General features: G+C 35.1%; 5 protein-coding genes across 5 annotated transcripts; 3 read left to right on the top strand and 2 right to left on the bottom strand.

The window, feature by feature from the left end:
* Positions 1-1,873: 1,873 nt before the first annotated feature.
* LOC128872792 (eukaryotic translation initiation factor 4E type 3-like) lies at positions 1,874-3,593 on the bottom strand. The gene is made up of 6 exons (XM_054115830.1): positions 3,306-3,593; positions 2,771-2,891; positions 2,574-2,681; positions 2,389-2,511; positions 2,204-2,300; positions 1,874-2,115 (listed from the first exon to the last, which is right to left on the bottom strand). The coding sequence occupies exons 1-6, from the start codon at positions 3,452-3,454 to the stop codon at positions 2,081-2,083; spliced, it is 633 nt and encodes a 210-aa protein (XP_053971805.1). The 5' UTR covers positions 3,455-3,593; the 3' UTR covers positions 1,874-2,080.
* A 443-nt stretch (positions 3,594-4,036) lies between these two features.
* Positions 4,037-6,772, top strand: LOC128872787 (mitochondrial DNA helicase). The gene is made up of 6 exons (XM_054115820.1): positions 4,037-4,302; positions 4,396-4,628; positions 4,697-5,381; positions 5,459-5,703; positions 5,777-5,877; positions 5,939-6,772. Exons 1-6 carry the CDS (start codon positions 4,053-4,055, stop codon positions 6,327-6,329), a joined length of 1,905 nt encoding a protein of 634 aa, XP_053971795.1. The 5' UTR covers positions 4,037-4,052; the 3' UTR covers positions 6,330-6,772.
* LOC128872788 (glycosyltransferase 25 family member) lies at positions 6,754-9,918 on the top strand. The gene is made up of 10 exons (XM_054115821.1): positions 6,754-6,950; positions 7,535-7,763; positions 7,858-8,200; positions 8,294-8,413; positions 8,500-8,689; positions 8,772-8,846; positions 8,911-8,968; positions 9,072-9,199; positions 9,310-9,516; positions 9,585-9,918. The coding sequence occupies exons 1-10, from the start codon at positions 6,763-6,765 to the stop codon at positions 9,760-9,762; spliced, it is 1,716 nt and encodes a 571-aa protein (XP_053971796.1). The 5' UTR covers positions 6,754-6,762; the 3' UTR covers positions 9,763-9,918.
* Positions 9,919-10,390: 472 nt separating this feature from the next.
* Positions 10,391-13,511, top strand: LOC128872884 (actin-related protein 3). Its single transcript, XM_054116019.1, has 6 exons — positions 10,391-10,633; positions 11,012-11,192; positions 11,288-11,602; positions 11,702-12,016; positions 12,108-12,326; positions 12,423-13,511. The coding sequence occupies exons 1-6, from the start codon at positions 10,590-10,592 to the stop codon at positions 12,600-12,602; spliced, it is 1,254 nt and encodes a 417-aa protein (XP_053971994.1). The 5' UTR covers positions 10,391-10,589; the 3' UTR covers positions 12,603-13,511.
* LOC128872883 (transcription factor 25) lies at positions 13,123-16,172 on the bottom strand. Its single transcript, XM_054116018.1, has 8 exons — positions 15,820-16,172; positions 15,289-15,656; positions 14,974-15,202; positions 14,640-14,893; positions 14,256-14,565; positions 13,863-14,156; positions 13,587-13,780; positions 13,123-13,511 (listed from the first exon to the last, which is right to left on the bottom strand). The coding sequence occupies exons 1-8, from the start codon at positions 15,949-15,951 to the stop codon at positions 13,487-13,489; spliced, it is 1,806 nt and encodes a 601-aa protein (XP_053971993.1). The 5' UTR covers positions 15,952-16,172; the 3' UTR covers positions 13,123-13,486.
* Positions 16,173-16,343: the final 171 nt, after the last annotated feature.

Here is a 16,343-nt window from a genome sequence, read left to right as displayed (position 1 = left end):
ACGCAGTAGTTATCTGCTGGATTTCACGAGTTCCTTAATCAAATTCGTCTGCGTAATCGCGTATTAAAATACATGGCATGTCTTTCGAAATACTTGATAAAAGATATGCATATACGTATCGTGTATGTATAATATACTATATCGTAGTTGTTGTACAATTTTTACTTTCTTTCCTTTTTTTAAGGGAACAATATTTGTCGAGTTTTGAAATGTCGAGTCAACTGCTGTACGCGAATAAACAAAGAGACAGACTAAATAGAAATACTGTATAAAGAGACGTGTAACTCGTTAATAGCGCGATATATCAAGCACATTGACGCCAGAGAGGAATGATTACGAGTTTTGTTGTCAGTAACGGTGTCAGTCGGCGCCACGATCATCTATACATAATACATACTTGAATAAATTTTTGGACGGCTGCGTCGGATTAATCGATAAACGTGGCGCTCCTAAAAAAATCTACAATCACCGCCCACGTAACAATGCGACGTCTGATTAATGAATGTCAATGTAAAGTTGGAAATTCCAAAGGATGGGCATATCGAATCGGTATGGCAATTTCTTAAGAGACGAGCTGAATTTATCAAGCGAAAGTCTATTTTACTTTTGAAAAAGTTCAACCTCTCAAGGTTCTCCGTGAATATTTGAATCATTTTCAATTCGGCTATAACGTTCTTTCATCTTTCTACCATACGTTGAAATTTGTTAAAAATTCTATATTTCGACATTCGTTACGTCCTGGAAATTTTCCATTAAACAGGTTTCTCCGCTTCATCTTAAACGTTCGTTTCCTACCTGGCGCCATCGTCTGCTTCAACTTGCGCATATGTTAATCGTAGATCGTAGAGCAAGAATAAACTCAACTACGACACGGACGATGCTAGGAAAGCATTATGTGCATTTCTTTTTCGTTACCGTCTCGTTAAAACCTGTTTCTACAAATTTGTAAATAATAACGAACGGTGACTCATGCCAGAGAGAAACTGCTCGCGAGTGCAGTTACTTCTGTTCCCGTTCCTCTTGTCTCTCTACATTACCGACACTATTAACGTAACATTATTAATCGTATATGTGCACGTGTACCCCAAGGCTGTTCGCGCAAGGACGCCCTGCAATGCCAATCCGTTGATACATATGTATTCACGTGTAAATCTTTCAAAGTCGACAATTCTGGTTTCCACAAAATCCAAGAGAATATAAATCCATAAGAATTTAATCGAGATAGGAAAACGTATTGTACGACTTTGGAAAAGTATACGATAAATCTAGATATACGAGGGTGTATGATCGATTCGTGTATTTTTCTAACCGACGCGACGCGACGCGACGCGACGCGACGATACTACACGACGCAAACAATGAAATATTTCCACGTGGGAAATAACTTTAATGCAATTTAAAACTAGTTTAATCGAGTCCCGATACAAGTCTTCGATATGTATCTTAATGTTTGAGATATTCATTGGTCGACGTCAATCTGATGAATGTCGAAAAGCCGTAAAATGTTAAGCCGGCGCCGTTTGGTCGGCCGACGAATCGATTTTATGGATATGTGATTAGGAATTCAAATGAAATATCTGCTTTCGAAAGTGTGCGGAACGACACACATATATTATCTTCTCCATCGAAATATTGTTCGGTCGTATCTTTTTAGCGCCATGCCTGTAATGGAATATGGGCTTTGCAGTAAATAAAAGGGAACGATTAATAAAGGACGAGTGGCAGGCGCAACACGCCAACGATACATGCATGGTACGTCGTACAACGTACATTTATGCGAATTTATTATGGACTGCTACTTTAAAATGTCTATTATAGGCATTCCAATATTTATCTTAAAAATTTGCCGTATGGGTTAACAAATAGACATGCGTTGTAAATATAAAAATATATTTGACCATTTAAAAGTAGTACAATTTCAACAATTTTTATGCTCTCCTAATAAACAACATATTTTTTTCTTGTTGTAGCAAGTTTTCGTAGAATTCAATTGCCCAGCGTAATCGTGTTGGCGGTCAAACTTTTCTCACCATTCTTATATTCCAAGACCAATTAATATTTTACCAATATTAACGTATGCTTAGCGGCGTCCGTAAGCGTGATGCGATTGATGAGCTGTAAACGCAATAGTACAAATTTTTCAAACACGTTTCTATCAACTTTTTTAAATCTACAAAATGCAACAAAACTCTATTGGACTTACGTTTATAAAATTCTGTAAAGTTAACGTTGGGTAGCAGAGAATGAACTTTTTCTAAAACGGTAGCTTTCGATGCTAAACTTGCGTTACTATTCCATATCTAAACAAAAGCAGAATAAGAATATTTTATAAACGAATTAGATTATCTTGCAAATTAGTTTACACCGTTTAAATCGTTAAAATCATACTTGAACGAGATCGTCTCTGTCTCTGATAGACACGGTTATCCCGCAAATTTCATCGTCTTCGGCCATACATTCGGAAAACTGTTCTCCGATCGCCGCGAGCACCATCTCCTTCCAAATCTGTTCCTACGTATACCAAATATACCGTTTAACGTATCAAACCTAACGATAAATCTCTTTATACCTACGGTATCGGACTTGTGGCACTTTAATCTCCATGTTCCACCTTTTTGATTAACAGGTTCCTCCCATAGCGGATATCTCTCATCCCTCATCAAATGATAACTGTATCTAACCTACAATTGTAACAATCGTTACGTACAGTAATTCATATAAATAAAATCGATAATTACTTTATAAACTGTATACGTGCATGTATACTCACCTGCATAGCGCTGGCATTTGGTATGTTATTAAAAACTGCCCAGAAACTCTGCACAGTGTTCACGGTATAAATCTTTGTCAAATTTTTTTTATATTCTTCGACAGTTGTTCCGGATACAGCCCTGTCCATTTTATTGATATTTAACAAACACGAGTATATTTTATAAGCAACAAATGGATGATGTAAGTCATTATTTCTTCTTCTTAAACCGTAACCTCGATTTAACTGCGATTGTAAAACGATACTAATTCTTCATGCTTTTACGATAATCGCAATGTCGTTATTTTTATTAATAACAAATTAAATGAGACGACATTTAGTAGCATTCATTTATTTCCAGGAATTTTCAATCACGTTCTCGCAATCTACGCGGATTCAGTAGTACCGGAGAACGCGGATTGATTACGCATATTATTTTAATCACGTTTTTCGTTAGATGAAAGAAGAAGAAGAGAAAAAAAAGAAGATCGATATGCAATATACCGAGCATTTTATTTGGAATATTACGCAGCGAAAAGTAAACAAGTTTCCTTACTTGTCCAACCATAACGTCCACGAAGATTGTAGCGGTATTCCCAATGATTCATGTCCTTCGATCGTTTTAACAGTTTCCTCGGAAAATACCAGTGTTTCCGACGCGTCCGCCGATTTGTCGTCTTTCGATTCACACTCCACCGCGGCCATGTTCGAAACGACGACAAATACATGTATATGTATATGTAACAACCGTTATAACGTCAAAAATCATCTGATCAGAGACAAACAAACTGACGACTAGTTGATTAGTTGAAAACGAACAAGACAACGAGTGTACATAGTTAATATTTACATAATTCAAATCGATACATCGATTTATCCATGATTATTTCCAAATTTCGCGAGATAACGTTATCTTCCGTCGATAAAAGTAGTTGTTGTACAACCAACATTTGTCTCGTGTCTCTTCGAGATGTCTCTGCATCTATAAGCCTTAAAAAGTGAGTGGAGTCTGGAGTGACCCATGTGAGCACGTGCGCGCATCCAACGTGCTTTAACCGCATCGTGCGATAAACAATTAATTTAACCTACTGATATTACGTATGACGGAAACAATCAGTTGGAATAGATAGTATTTAAACAAAAGAAACTGAATAACAACGACAAAACGTGCTACAATTACGTACATTATAACTAAATTATAATCAAGTTGAAGATAATTAGCACAGTAAAAGCTAAAGAATATTATGATTCTAATTTTTTATTTAACCGATCTTTATCGATATCTAGTTATTTTAGTTTTAAAATGATTTTCAAATTTTTTCTACATGCTTTCACTCTAAAGAAAAAGCAACAAATCAAAAGCATTATTATTAATAATCACTATTTGCACACCGACACCAATTCTGTCCTGAATATATCTATATCGCATTTAAAGCAATTGTTCAAACAAAAATGTTTATCCGTAGTAGACGGTCATGTATGTCTTATAGCGGACTGTCCTATATGCAATAACGAAAAGAAAGATGCAAAACTTTATGTAAATAAAACAACAGGTAGATACGGTTCTTAAGCGACTGTTAGAAAAGTAACTTTGTGTTAAAATATTGCGTCGATAATTACAAATTATTATAAAATTGTAATTTCAGGATTTTTTATGTGCGATAAATGCAAATGCACTGGCTCTTGGGATATATTAAGAAAATTTTTATCGACACAGAAATCAATGGAAAAACTGAAAGAACTCGATATACTAAAAGCAGATCTACGCAAGGAACAAGATTTCGATAAAAAGTGGAAAGATATGAAAGAAAACTGTCGAGATATCATGGAGCTGACCACGGAAGAATACAACGCGCTTCTCGATAATTTCTCGTTACCAGTAAAGAGATAAATACGATCATAAAGTTTCTTAATTATATAAAATCTTAAATACAATTGTTATTACAGGATGTTTCGCAAGAAGATATGAGCCAATTAAAGTGCATTTACAAAGAGACATCAAAAGTATTATATTTCCCATTAATAGGACTAGAAAATTCTGTTGTCGGATATAAATTCATTGAAACCGACGTAAAAGCAGAGCCAACATTCCCTGTCTCTAGTGTCAGCGGATGCGTTACGTACAAACAGAATACCGGTAAAAACGATAATACCGCTGTGATCGTAGAAAGTATATACGATTTGTTAGCTTTGGTTGCACAGAAATCTGCAAATATAATTATCTGTTTACCATACAATTTAAAAACTCTACCTCAGCAGTTATTACCATATATGGAATCCTTCAAAAAGTTAACTTTATGGTTTGGAAATGACGAGACAAGTTGGTATACCGCTAGACAGTTTGCAAAAAAATTAAACGAAAAACGATGTTACTTCGTGAGACCGACAGATTTACAACCGCAACCAAAATTGGCTGCAGAAATGGGTTACAATCTAAAAGGTATTCTTGAAAATGCTCAAGCTGTGTGGCATAAAAGTATAACTACCTTTCGAGAATTCAGGGAAGAAGTGTTGAGCGATTTGCAAAATATCGATAAAGTACAAGGTGTAAAATGGAAAAGATATCCAGTTCTGAATCGTATACTGAAGGGTCACAGAAGAGGAGAATTGACGATATTAACAGGGCCGACGGGTAACAAAGTTCAAGTACAACGCTTACCAAGTACATTTCCGATACGAAAATTCCAAGTATTGATATTTGTTTGTTAGGGTGCGGTAAGACAACTTTTATGAGCGAGTATTCCTTAGATTTAGCAATGCAAGGCGTCAATACCTTATGGGGTAGCTTCGAGATAAGGAATGCACGATTAGCGAGAACAATGTTGCAACAAATGGTAGAGCTACCTCTGGATCAACATCTAGACAATTTTGATTTATACGCGGATGCTTTTGAAAAATTACCAATTTACTTTATGACATTTCACGGTCAGCAAACTATTAAAGTAGTGATGGATGTAGGTACACGCGTAATTGTTCCATCTGGTTTCCTATAACCGCATACAAACAGAATATTTATTTATATTACAGGCAGTCGAGCATGCAACTTATGTTCACGATATAGCTCATGTTATAATCGATAACGTTCAGTTTATGATGGGTACATCGGATGAGTCCAAGCACATGGACAGGTATCGAAATAATCTTATACGGAACCTTTTATGTAAAACGATATCGTTATAATTTTTGTAGATTCTGGAAGCAGGATGATATAATTGCGAAATTTCGGAATTTTGCTACCAAATACAATTGTCACGTGACTGCGATAATACATCCAAGAAAAGAGCGTAGCGAAGAAGAGTTAACGACTTCGTCAATTTTTGGAGGCGCCAAAGCGAGTCAAGAAGCTGATAATGTACTCATCATTCAAGACAAGAGATTCAGTAGCGTACGGGGCAAAAAATATTTACAAGTTGCTAAAAATAGATACAGCGGAGATTTGGGTATAATGATGTTAGAATTTGAAAAGTCTAGTCTTAGTTATTCCTCGAGATTGAAACAAAAAAGTGAGAATACAGAGAAAGAAAAATTCTTAAAAATTACGCATACGACAAAACAAATTAATAAACGAACCGATATATGAATTTATGTTGTTATTTTATTAAAAATTGTACATAGGGTTATCGTAACGAGCAGTGTATGACGGAAAATTGTTCGTTCGATTTGCAATTATAAATAAATTGAATTTGTAACACGTGTGTCAAAGATTGAAAGCTAGCCTAAGGACTGTTTCGTCCTTACGCTAGCCGACGTTTGCACGAGATTAAATGTTAACTAAACGATCGTAAATCGGTGTCTTTAACGAGGGTAGTAGTTTACTGTTGTACCGACTACACGGGTTTCTAATCTAACGTGGGTGGGAAAATTTTATCAGAAAAAGCAAAGCAATAAACGTGTATAGTATATTTGTAATTTACCATTTAGTTAGTGATTTCTTTGGACTTTTGTCTCGATCAAGTTGTAGTAGTTAAATACGAGAAAGATAATAAACGAAACAGAAAGTGATTACGCAAGAAATGAGATTAAGGAATATTGTTTTCATTTCTCTTGTTCTTCTCCTTACACTTTCGGTGACTTGCAGCGAAGATTCGAAGAAACCAACAGTGTTGATAACAATTTTAGTTCGAAATAAAGCGCACACGTTACCATATTTCTTAACCTTTCTGGAACAATTAAATTATCCGAAAGAACGAATACGTCTGTGGTAAGTATACCTAGCGTAACCTCACTTTTCGAACGTACTCGTACAAAGACCAATTGCCACAAACAAGTTCAATGCATTTCGAACGTACACTATACTCGATCGATTGATGAATAAAATAACAAAATAAAACAAGTACTCGTCACTCGTAACTGTAACAAGTAATAAATAAAATAATTCCTATTTTCTAGAGTAAAATAGTGAAGAACATTTGAACATTTGAACATTTGAACATTTGAACATTTAACAAAGATCGACTGAATAATATATTAAAGTTTCCAATTTGTTTGTCTCGCCAAATCATTACAAGTTGAGTTGGTTTACGCGACATCTGCTACGCCGGCAAACTTGTAATTACCCGGCATTGATATTAATAGAATAATTGGCGCGAATCCGTGACCGGATAAAACAGAAAACGGACGTAACGTCCGTTGTTGACCATTTCAATTTCTTTCATACTTTTTTTTTAATGTATTTTGAGTAGAAAAGGACTTTGAAGGAATATTACTATCGCTACGACTAGAGATATTTTAAATATTATCGCCACTCGGTCCTCCAGTGAAAATGATTAATTTATTTTTATGAAGGATATACAGTGACAACAATATCGATAACTCGATTGAAATATTATCGACATGGCTGGAAGGTGAAAGTAACAAGTATCATGGAGTCGAAATAAATTTTGATAAAAAATCTAATGGATTCGAAGATGAGAATGGAATTGCCGATTGGTCGACGCAAAGATTTCAACACGTGATAAATTTACGGGAGAAAGGTGTTGACGCGGGGAGAAATATGTGGGCAGATTTCATCTGGGTAGTTGTTACATTTTAATATTCGTATCGATACTTTTTGGGCATATTTAAATAAGATTTGATTCGACGAAAGCCAGTTTCATCTGAAATTTCAGATGCTCGACGCTGATGTTTTCCTGACAAATCCAAATACTCTCGACGAATTGGTTTCAACGAATAAGACCGTAGTTGCACCGTTACTGAAATCCGATGGCATGTACAGCAATTTTTGGGCTGGAATGAACACCGATTACTATTATCGAAGAACAGATAATTACGACCGGATCTTATTTCGCGAAGAAACAGGATGTTTCGATGTACCAATGATTCATAGCGCGGTTCTTATAGATCTGAGGAAACATGCTTCGGATGCTTTAACTTATAATCCAAATAATTTAGATCGATACAACGGTCCTATCGACGATATAATCATTTTCGCTATTAGTGCCAAGAAATCTGGTAAAAATCGTCGGTAGACTTTCCCACCATTTACCATTTCTTTATCTTTATTATAACCTTCAGCCGACAACACTTTCTTTCCGTTACCGACAGGTGTGCCATTATTTGTTTGTAACAACAATATTTACGGATTCGTTATGATTCCATTAGAAGAAGGAGAAACAATTGTAGACGACCTACAATCTCTAACTAATATCAAGACAGAGATATTAGGTATGTTAAAAGACACGATAAAGGAAAATGGCATATTAAAAGTTTACGAAAATAATAGATTTTTAGAATCGATCTTATTTTTTTAGCAAACAGTAATTATCTGCCATTGTCGCGAATACTTGAAAAATTTGTGCGATACCCTGTTGCGGATACATTGCAGGTGGATCAAATTTATATGATAAATCTTTTAAGAAGACCAGAAAGACGCGATAGAATGAATCGACTTTTTAAGGAACTCGGTATTCGTGCGGAAACTATCGATGCCGTTGATGGTAGGTAAGTCGAAATAAATAAATCAATTTTTCTCGTGCAAAGTATAACCTTTCGACTCGACGAAAATTCATTTGATATTCATTAGGACATTAAATGAATCTGTATTGGAAAATCTGAAAATAGAATTGATGCCAGAATATACCGATCCTTATCACTCACGGTAAGTACAATTGAAAGTGAATGCGATTATAAGAACTGATAATAAGAAAAACACAAATCGGCAGACCGATGACTATGGGAGAAGTCGGATGTTTTTTAAGCCATTACACTATCTGGAACAAGGTAATTATCAAGTTATTCAAACGAATCGATTCGATCAAATTTTTCACTTACTTTTACATAATACATCCGATGCAATTATACCGGCTTGCTGATCATTTATTAGGTAATAGAAAATAATTTCGAAAAAGTCATAATCTTAGAAGACGACGTACGTTTCGAACCGTTCTTCCGTCAAAAAGTATACTATATTTTAAAGGAACTCGTTAATCTTCAGCTCGAATGGGATTTAGTGTAAGTGTTTAATTTTGAAAATTTTCAAAAACTTTGCATCGTTCATTGATACGAGGTGGACGCGTATATGGAGTTTCGTGCGTTCAGACGAACCATGTATTCTGCGATAGGTATTTGGGAAGAAAAAGGTTGTTGGAACAGAAAGCTGAATCATCGATTGACGGATCGAAATACCTGGTACGTGCTGCCTATAGCTACTGGACATTAGGATACATCTTATCGGCAACTGGCGCACGAAAACTAGTCGAAGCAGAGCCACTGACAAAATTAATACCCGTCGATGAATATCTTCCAACATTATCGGACGCTCATCCTAGGTGAACACATATTTGCCAAATAAAATTCTTTCGTGTGCAAATTTCTCAATATTTTTATTCAAATACAGAAACGACTGGAAAGCGCACTATCCAAAAAGGAATTTAATAATACTCTCTGCTGATCCCTTGTTGATTCATCCAACACATTACACTGGCGAAACTGGCTACATTAGCGATACAGAGAACTCTACGATCGTATTCGATTACGAAAATATAAACAAATCAAACGAACGAGAGGAGCTGTGAGTGCCATATGTACCAGATCTTTTATTTCGTGACATCGTTCACTGCCGATACTCTCATTCAGAGATGCTATAGGAAATAACACAGACATATGAACGAAAAGAATTTTATACATTTTCTTGTAATTTTTCTATAATTATATATTAATATTATCAACTACCCTAAATAATTCCACTTACTTATGATCTATCTCTCTGCTATAGTTCTATAGTTCTTACTGTTGCTGCCAGATGCCGCATGATTTAGTACTAGTGACGCCATCTGTGGCGAAACGTCCAAGTTTCTAGTGAAAGTAGTATCCACCGTTTCTCTAAGATAACGCCACCGATACCTATTAATAAATAATTTTTTATTTTTCATAAATGCATAATTAATACTATTACTTGGCTTATTATGACACTGCAATATATTAGTTTATACGTGAAATTTAACTTTTTTATCGACAATTATTTGACTCTAAATAATTATTTATCGACCCTTTAGTTAGCGGCGCCATCTAGCGGAAACAGTGTACACTATTTTCACTGAGAAACTTGGACGTTCTCCCAGCGACGCCGATGGCGCCACCAGTACCGACACTTTCGCAGGATGCAGCCAATTTCCAAACGAGTTTCCATTTTTGACAATCCAAGTGGTGCATCGAAGCGTTTCGCGGTTTCGCGCATTGAGGGCACGACTTAATGTATGCTTCTGCTTTATCTCTTGCTATAAGCGAGGCGTGGTTTATCGTGACTGATCTGGACTGATCGAGACCAGCGGAAACTGAATTTTCGAGTTTTGATTACGGTTAAACATTGTTAAAATAAACCAACGACAACGAAAAGAACAGAATGCTCGGCCGTCTTCCAGCGTGTGTAATCGATGTAGGCACGGGGTAAGTATATTTTCAGTTCAAAAATGATTTAATCCCGGCGAAAATAAATAGGCTAGGATGTGACTCATGAGATATGACATTTTGTGCGTCAGATAATAAATACTGGAAGAAACTCAACATTTTTTTATATTAAATACAGATTTTGTTCATGTTCAAATATATAACCGATACACTGTTGTAGTGTTATATTTAACAAAGAATAATTGAATGCTTGTCGAAAATTTCGTAAACATCGATCAAAATATTCAGTTTGCATACGACAGTTGATACGTTAGATTAATCTACAATGAAAGCGTATCTTTATTCTTTATTGGTGCATTTAACGATGCGTATCTTTTCTAATTGAGAAACAGATATTAATTGCTCGCATTTTTATAGTTACACCAAGCTAGGCTTCGCTGGCAATAAGGAGCCCCAACTTATGATACCGTCTGCGATTGCCATTAAAGAAACTGCAAAAGTTGGAGACAGCAATGCTAGAAGAATCACTAAAGGTGTCGAAGATTTAGATGCTTACATCGGGGACGAAGCTTTCGAAGCAACTGGATATTCCATAAAAGTATGTATTTCTAAATCCCTACAAACTATATAATATTACAATTTTTCTATTGTTAAGCGTTTTGTACTTGTAACAAAACTTGTATTTTTGTTTAGTATCCAGTTAGACACGGACTAGTAGAAGATTGGGATTTAATGGAAAAATTCCTGCAACAATGCATTTTTAAATATCTCAGGGCGGAACCCGAAGATCATTACTTTTTACTTACCGAACCACCATTAAACACCCCCGAAAATCGAGAATACACCGCCGAGATAATGTTTGAATCGTTCAATGTACCGGGTCTTTATATCGCGGTACAAGCTGTATTGGCGATAGCTGCCTCTTGGACAGCTAAAAGCGTGGACGACAGAACATTGACGGGTGTCGTTGTTGATAGCGGGGACGGAGTGACGCATGTAATTCCAGTTGTAAGTATAAAGAAAAAGAAAGAAGCAAAAATGGAAATTTACATAGACCAACATGCTAAGAACTTTTTTTTATATTAGCCAATTCACATTGTCTCCTAGGCAGAAGGTTTTGTCATTGGAAGTTGTATAAAACACATTCCTATCGCTGGACGTGACATTACATACTTTATACAAAGTTTGTTAAGAGAACGCGAAATCGGAATACCACCCGAACAATCGTTAGAAACAGCTAAAGCAATAAAAGAAAAGCATTGTTACATATGTCCAGATATCTCAAAAGAATTCGCTAAATACGACAGCGATCCTACAAAGATAAAAAAGTACGAAGGTATCAACAGTATTACCAAGCAGTCTTTTGTCGTAGACGTTGGATACGAAAGGTTTCTTGGACCAGAGATATTCTTTCATCCCGAAGTAATATATTAATTTATACCTATGAAAAAGTATTTTTATCTTTACATTTAGTCAAGCATTTTATCACATATTTTTCTTCCTTCTTTTGTAGTTCTCTAATCCAGATTTCACGACGCCCCTAAACGAAATCGTGGACGACGTAATACAAAATTGTCCGATAGACGTTAGAAGGCCATTGTATAATAACATCGTATTATCGGGTGGTTCTACGATGTTCAAAGACTTTGGTAGGCGATTACAACGCGATATAAAACGAATCGTCGATGCTCGTCTCAAGCTTAGCGAAACATTAAGTGGAAGTCATATTACGGTAACGTGTATTTAATTATCGGTGGTCAACTATATTATTTACAAGTATATAAAGTCGTAAAAAGATGCGAGTAAAATACGTTCAATTTTATTTTAGCCGAAGCCTATAGACGTTCACGTTATATCTCATCATAAACAACGCTGCGCGGTATGGTATGGCGGTGCTTTATTAGCTGGCGATCCTGAATTTTATACGGTGTGTCACACTAAAAAAGCTTATCAAGAATATGGTCCTGGAATATGTCGTTACAATCCCGTATTTCACAGTATGGTGTAAAATAAATAAAAAAATACAACTGGTATTCAGGAAACATTACATGGACCAATGGTCGAAATTTAACTTGACGTCTTTAACGTTATCATTCTGTTAATAATTTATCTGACTTTCAATTTTTTCACTTGCGGTGATGCTACATTTAATAAGATAGGCTGAGTGTTTTTACTATCTAATTCTTATCGAAAAGAATTACAAAGAATGCTCGGTATTGTACTAGAAAACGCACACGAACATGTTCTTATGCTCATCGAGTATTACATTATTATGTAAGAGAAGATATTTGCATTTAATAAAGAAACAGGATAGATCGATATAAAGAATAAATGTTCCATTAGCAAAACTGATTAAAAACAATTGATGGGATTATATGTAATACTAAGCGATTGTATAGATCTGTACATAAAATAAGTCTATTGGAAAATAATAATTCTTTTTTAACGAATCACGTTCATAGAATAATTTACATCATCCCGTGTAAAATGTTTCGCTAACAAGATAATTACGAGATAGTATCTATGTATAATTCTTACAATAATACAGTTTATTTATTGTACATATATATCTTTTTCCGTATATACACGTTTTTCAAAAACCGAATAAAACATGATTGTTTCACAAATTCGATACAAATGATAACAATACAAGATCGTATAAATAATTAATGCACAAGTTCATACATACAATCGAGTATACATAGTTTCAAATACATGATAGATGTTATAATTTTACAATGATCGTTATTAAGTGGTACTTGTGTTACCTCGTGTTGATATGAAATTTACATTATCTTCGTAAAAGTTCATATAGTTTCATAAAGTTTATATCTAAAGTAAAATTTGTCTATTTTAATTCAATTTATTACTATACATCGTAACCTGACTGCCTTAAATTTGATCGTTATTATCGTAACTAAAAACATAATGCCATTTGTTACAACAATTACTTTGTTTTACGTCATGTAATTTTAATATTCTATATACTTACAATAAATTTAAACCATCAAGGGCGGCAACTACACCTTCTCCGTTAATATTTGAGAATAAAGAGGAGATAAAAAGAGACAAAAAGTTGGAATTTGTTTGGGTTGTTCTTGCATTTGGTATCGGTCTTTTGTAAATATCAATGCTATCCACTGGTGGTAGAGGATCATGCGAGAGTACAGAGCCATCGTTTTGTACCTACGCAAGTTTTAAAGATAATAAAGGACACGGTACAATCGTACAATGTACCAAAGTATTATATGTGTAAAACTTTACATACCTCTTGAACATTCACAGTAACATCTTTTATATCGGAAAGTATAATATGTCTTAGGATATTCTTTGGCAATTTCCCTTGATAGCGTTTACTTCGCTTTGTTTCGCAATATTTAACATAATCGTCTTTAGAATCGACTCGATTTAACGCAGTATACGCATTTTCGCGTAACCACGGTAAAAGGTCTGCTTCTTTCCATAAACGAAAACTGCGTGCCACGTACAGATTTTGTAATTTTTCCAACGCTGGCGACGTCGAAATTACTGCCTTGGTATTAAAGAAATCGTGGCCTTGTACCTAGAATATTATTCCGACTATTAGCCAATCCTTATATTTATATCGAAACTGTCGAGTTTTGTCTGAAAAACTACAATCAACAACATAATTTGATAATACCTTTTCATCCGTTTGTATGCTACATTTATCCAACAAAGACATCAATACACCTGGAAACATTATTAATGCATTCTGTAAGAGTTGATCGGCAACAGTTCGATTGCCCAAATGGAAATGAGCCAAAGCTAAACTATATGCTATGTTTGGTAGTTGCGTGAGGTTTCTCGCGCCGTCCCAATGATTGCAGAATTCTATGAACCACTCGTATTCTTTTGCTCTTAAAGCATAGAAATCGAGAGATAGAATTACAGCTAAAGGATCGCCTTCCGGATCAAGCGATAAAAGTAATTTACAAAATTCTAAACTTGTTCTGAAATAAAAAATCTGGTATAAAATTTGAAGAAATATAAAAGTAGCATAAGAATTGTGTTTTTTTTTTTTTACCTATAACACGCACGTCCGCCTACAAAATTGAGATGCTTGAACAATGTTATAAACAAAGCACGATTTTGTTGCTTTCTATAGTCCAACCTACAGGCAGCAGTTGTTAGATTAAACAGTGGGTGGAAAGCACATTCCAAACAGTAGAGTGCTTTTTCCGTAAATTCTGCAGCTAACGCTAAATTTTCGTTGAGTTCGCAAAGTTCGGCTAATTGTAATAGCGCATCTACGTGATACGAATGGGCATTGATTATATTCTATAAGAAAATACAAAGCGTAAGTTTCCTTTGTATAATGAACTTTGATTTTCTGACGCGTAAATAAAAACGAAACGTACAACAATGTTTTCCGGATTTAAACTTTCGACTGCTTCTAAGAATTTTAATTGAACCTGTCTATACGAGGGACTATGTTCGTATAAAAAGTATTGTACATTGTTAGCCGATTTTACGTCGTGATCCAAAGACATAGACAGACCAGATTTATTGATCGGCGACCAGTTATCTCTAGTGGAAATTAGCCAGGTCCTTTTCAAGTGACTGGAACGACCCCTATTTCTTCTGTTGCTATTAAAGTTGAACATTTACCATAAGAAATCAAACTATAATTTTTATCGTATCTACTCGTACAACATAGATTTTATTATACATACTTTTGTTCGGCTTGGACCGTTTTACTGCCAAAGATTCTTTTAAGTTCATTGTAAGGGTTTAAATGTTTATGTTGAACCATCAAAATATCTTCTTTAGATTTTTGTTCTATCCATTGTAAATTATTTGTACTCTGAGAACTACAACTTGGAAGCGGTTCACCGAGCAATTTATTCACTTCTCTTACGGATCTTTCGATTTCGTCCACATCCTCGGTCTCTTTAAAGTCGACAACTTGTTGAACTTTGAAACTTTCCAACTTCTTTCGTCTCTTCTTCTTTTTCTTGCGTTTATCTTGGTCCGTATAACTTTCTTCGATAACTTGCTGTTCTTCGTTTTCTTCCTCTCCAATTTCAGAATTTTGATTCAACTAGAAAAAAGGAAAATAAGTATGACGATAACATCGAAAATAGATTCGAAAAGATAGTCGGGGAATTTATGAGAAAATGTAATAATGTCGCTTAAGCGTTAAAAGATTGCATCGATGAATTGTGCAAGGGAAAGGTGGTACTATTATAAAATTTAAAACGTACTACATCAAATACATTAAATGTCTTAGATTTAACGTCGCCAATTATCGAATTCTCTAAATCACACTCGCTTTCGCTATCTTTTTCGGCTAACGCATCAACTCCGTATACTTTTTTCATATACCGTGTGGACATCTTGAATGAAATTAATTTTTATTCCAATGATTAAAAAAGCATCGTAGATAAGTTTCAAAGCGAGTAACAAACTACAGGTTCGATTTGAGAATGACAAGTCTGAAATGTTGAGTTGCTTCGATTAACAGGAATTTCACCACTTGTCAATTTTCTGACTCAACCACACAACTGCACACACACAACCAGCTCGACCTTATCGTTATCAGTTATAGTTAGTTATACATGATTACTGAAAAGATGTAGAAGAACGACCCATTGTCAACATTGACTGTGATTGCATTTATCTTGCAATCACAGAAGAAACCGAGGTCGCTACAATCGCTTGGAAGTTAGAGAGCTAGAAAAATGGCAGTGACCAATCAGAATCTCTAACATTATTTCGTGACTCTGTA

This window comes from Hylaeus volcanicus, chromosome 2 (genome assembly GCF_026283585.1).
Source record: "Hylaeus volcanicus isolate JK05 chromosome 2, UHH_iyHylVolc1.0_haploid, whole genome shotgun sequence".
Classification (NCBI taxonomy): domain Eukaryota; kingdom Metazoa; phylum Arthropoda; class Insecta; order Hymenoptera; family Colletidae; genus Hylaeus; species Hylaeus volcanicus.
Note: the sequence above shows the minus strand (reverse complement) of the source record. Positions and strands in the feature narration are given on the sequence as shown.

What these genes read in the sequence shown, in the direction of transcription:
- LOC128872787 (XM_054115820.1), top strand. Translation starts at nt 4,053, where the DNA reads ATGATTTTCAAATTTTTTCTACATGCTTTCACTCTAAAGAAAAAGCAA. An exon ending in TTATGTAAATAAAACAACAG is followed by an intron (nt 4,303 to 4,395) that starts GTAGATACGGTT and finishes TTGTAATTTCAG; the next exon opens with GATTTTTTATGTGCGATAAA. An exon ending in GATATTAACAGGGCCGACGG is followed by an intron (nt 5,382 to 5,458) that starts GTAACAAAGTTC and finishes TTTGTTTGTTAG; the next exon opens with GGTGCGGTAAGACAACTTTT.
- LOC128872788 (XM_054115821.1), top strand. Translation starts at nt 6,763, where the DNA reads ATGAGATTAAGGAATATTGTTTTCATTTCTCTTGTTCTTCTCCTTACA. An exon ending in TGTGGGCAGATTTCATCTGG is followed by an intron (nt 7,764 to 7,857) that starts GTAGTTGTTACA and finishes CTGAAATTTCAG; the next exon opens with ATGCTCGACGCTGATGTTTT. An exon ending in ACCGATCCTTATCACTCACG is followed by an intron (nt 8,847 to 8,910) that starts GTAAGTACAATT and finishes ACAAATCGGCAG; the next exon opens with ACCGATGACTATGGGAGAAG.
- LOC128872884 (XM_054116019.1), top strand. Translation starts at nt 10,590, where the DNA reads ATGCTCGGCCGTCTTCCAGCGTGTGTAATCGATGTAGGCACGGG. An exon ending in GTAATCGATGTAGGCACGGG is followed by an intron (nt 10,634 to 11,011) that starts GTAAGTATATTT and finishes GCATTTTTATAG; the next exon opens with TTACACCAAGCTAGGCTTCG. An exon ending in TAAGTGGAAGTCATATTACG is followed by an intron (nt 12,327 to 12,422) that starts GTAACGTGTATT and finishes ATTTTATTTTAG; the next exon opens with CCGAAGCCTATAGACGTTCA.
- LOC128872792 (XM_054115830.1), bottom strand. Translation starts at nt 3,454, where the DNA reads ATGGCCGCGGTGGAGTGTGAATCGAAAGACGACAAATCGGCGGACGCG. An exon ending in TGGACGTTATGGTTGGACAA is followed by an intron (nt 2,892 to 3,305) that starts GTAAGGAAACTT and finishes TAAAATGGACAG; the next exon opens with GGCTGTATCCGGAACAACTG. An exon ending in CAAATGCCAGCGCTATGCAG is followed by an intron (nt 2,682 to 2,770) that starts GTGAGTATACAT and finishes TTACAATTGTAG; the next exon opens with GTTAGATACAGTTATCATTT.
- LOC128872883 (XM_054116018.1), bottom strand. Translation starts at nt 15,951, where the DNA reads ATGTCCACACGGTATATGAAAAAAGTATACGGAGTTGATGCGTTAGCC. An exon ending in ACGGTCCAAGCCGAACAAAA is followed by an intron (nt 15,203 to 15,288) that starts GTATGTATAATA and finishes CAACTTTAATAG; the next exon opens with CAACAGAAGAAATAGGGGTC. An exon ending in GGCGGACGTGCGTGTTATAG is followed by an intron (nt 14,566 to 14,639) that starts GTAAAAAAAAAA and finishes TTTTTATTTCAG; the next exon opens with AACAAGTTTAGAATTTTGTA.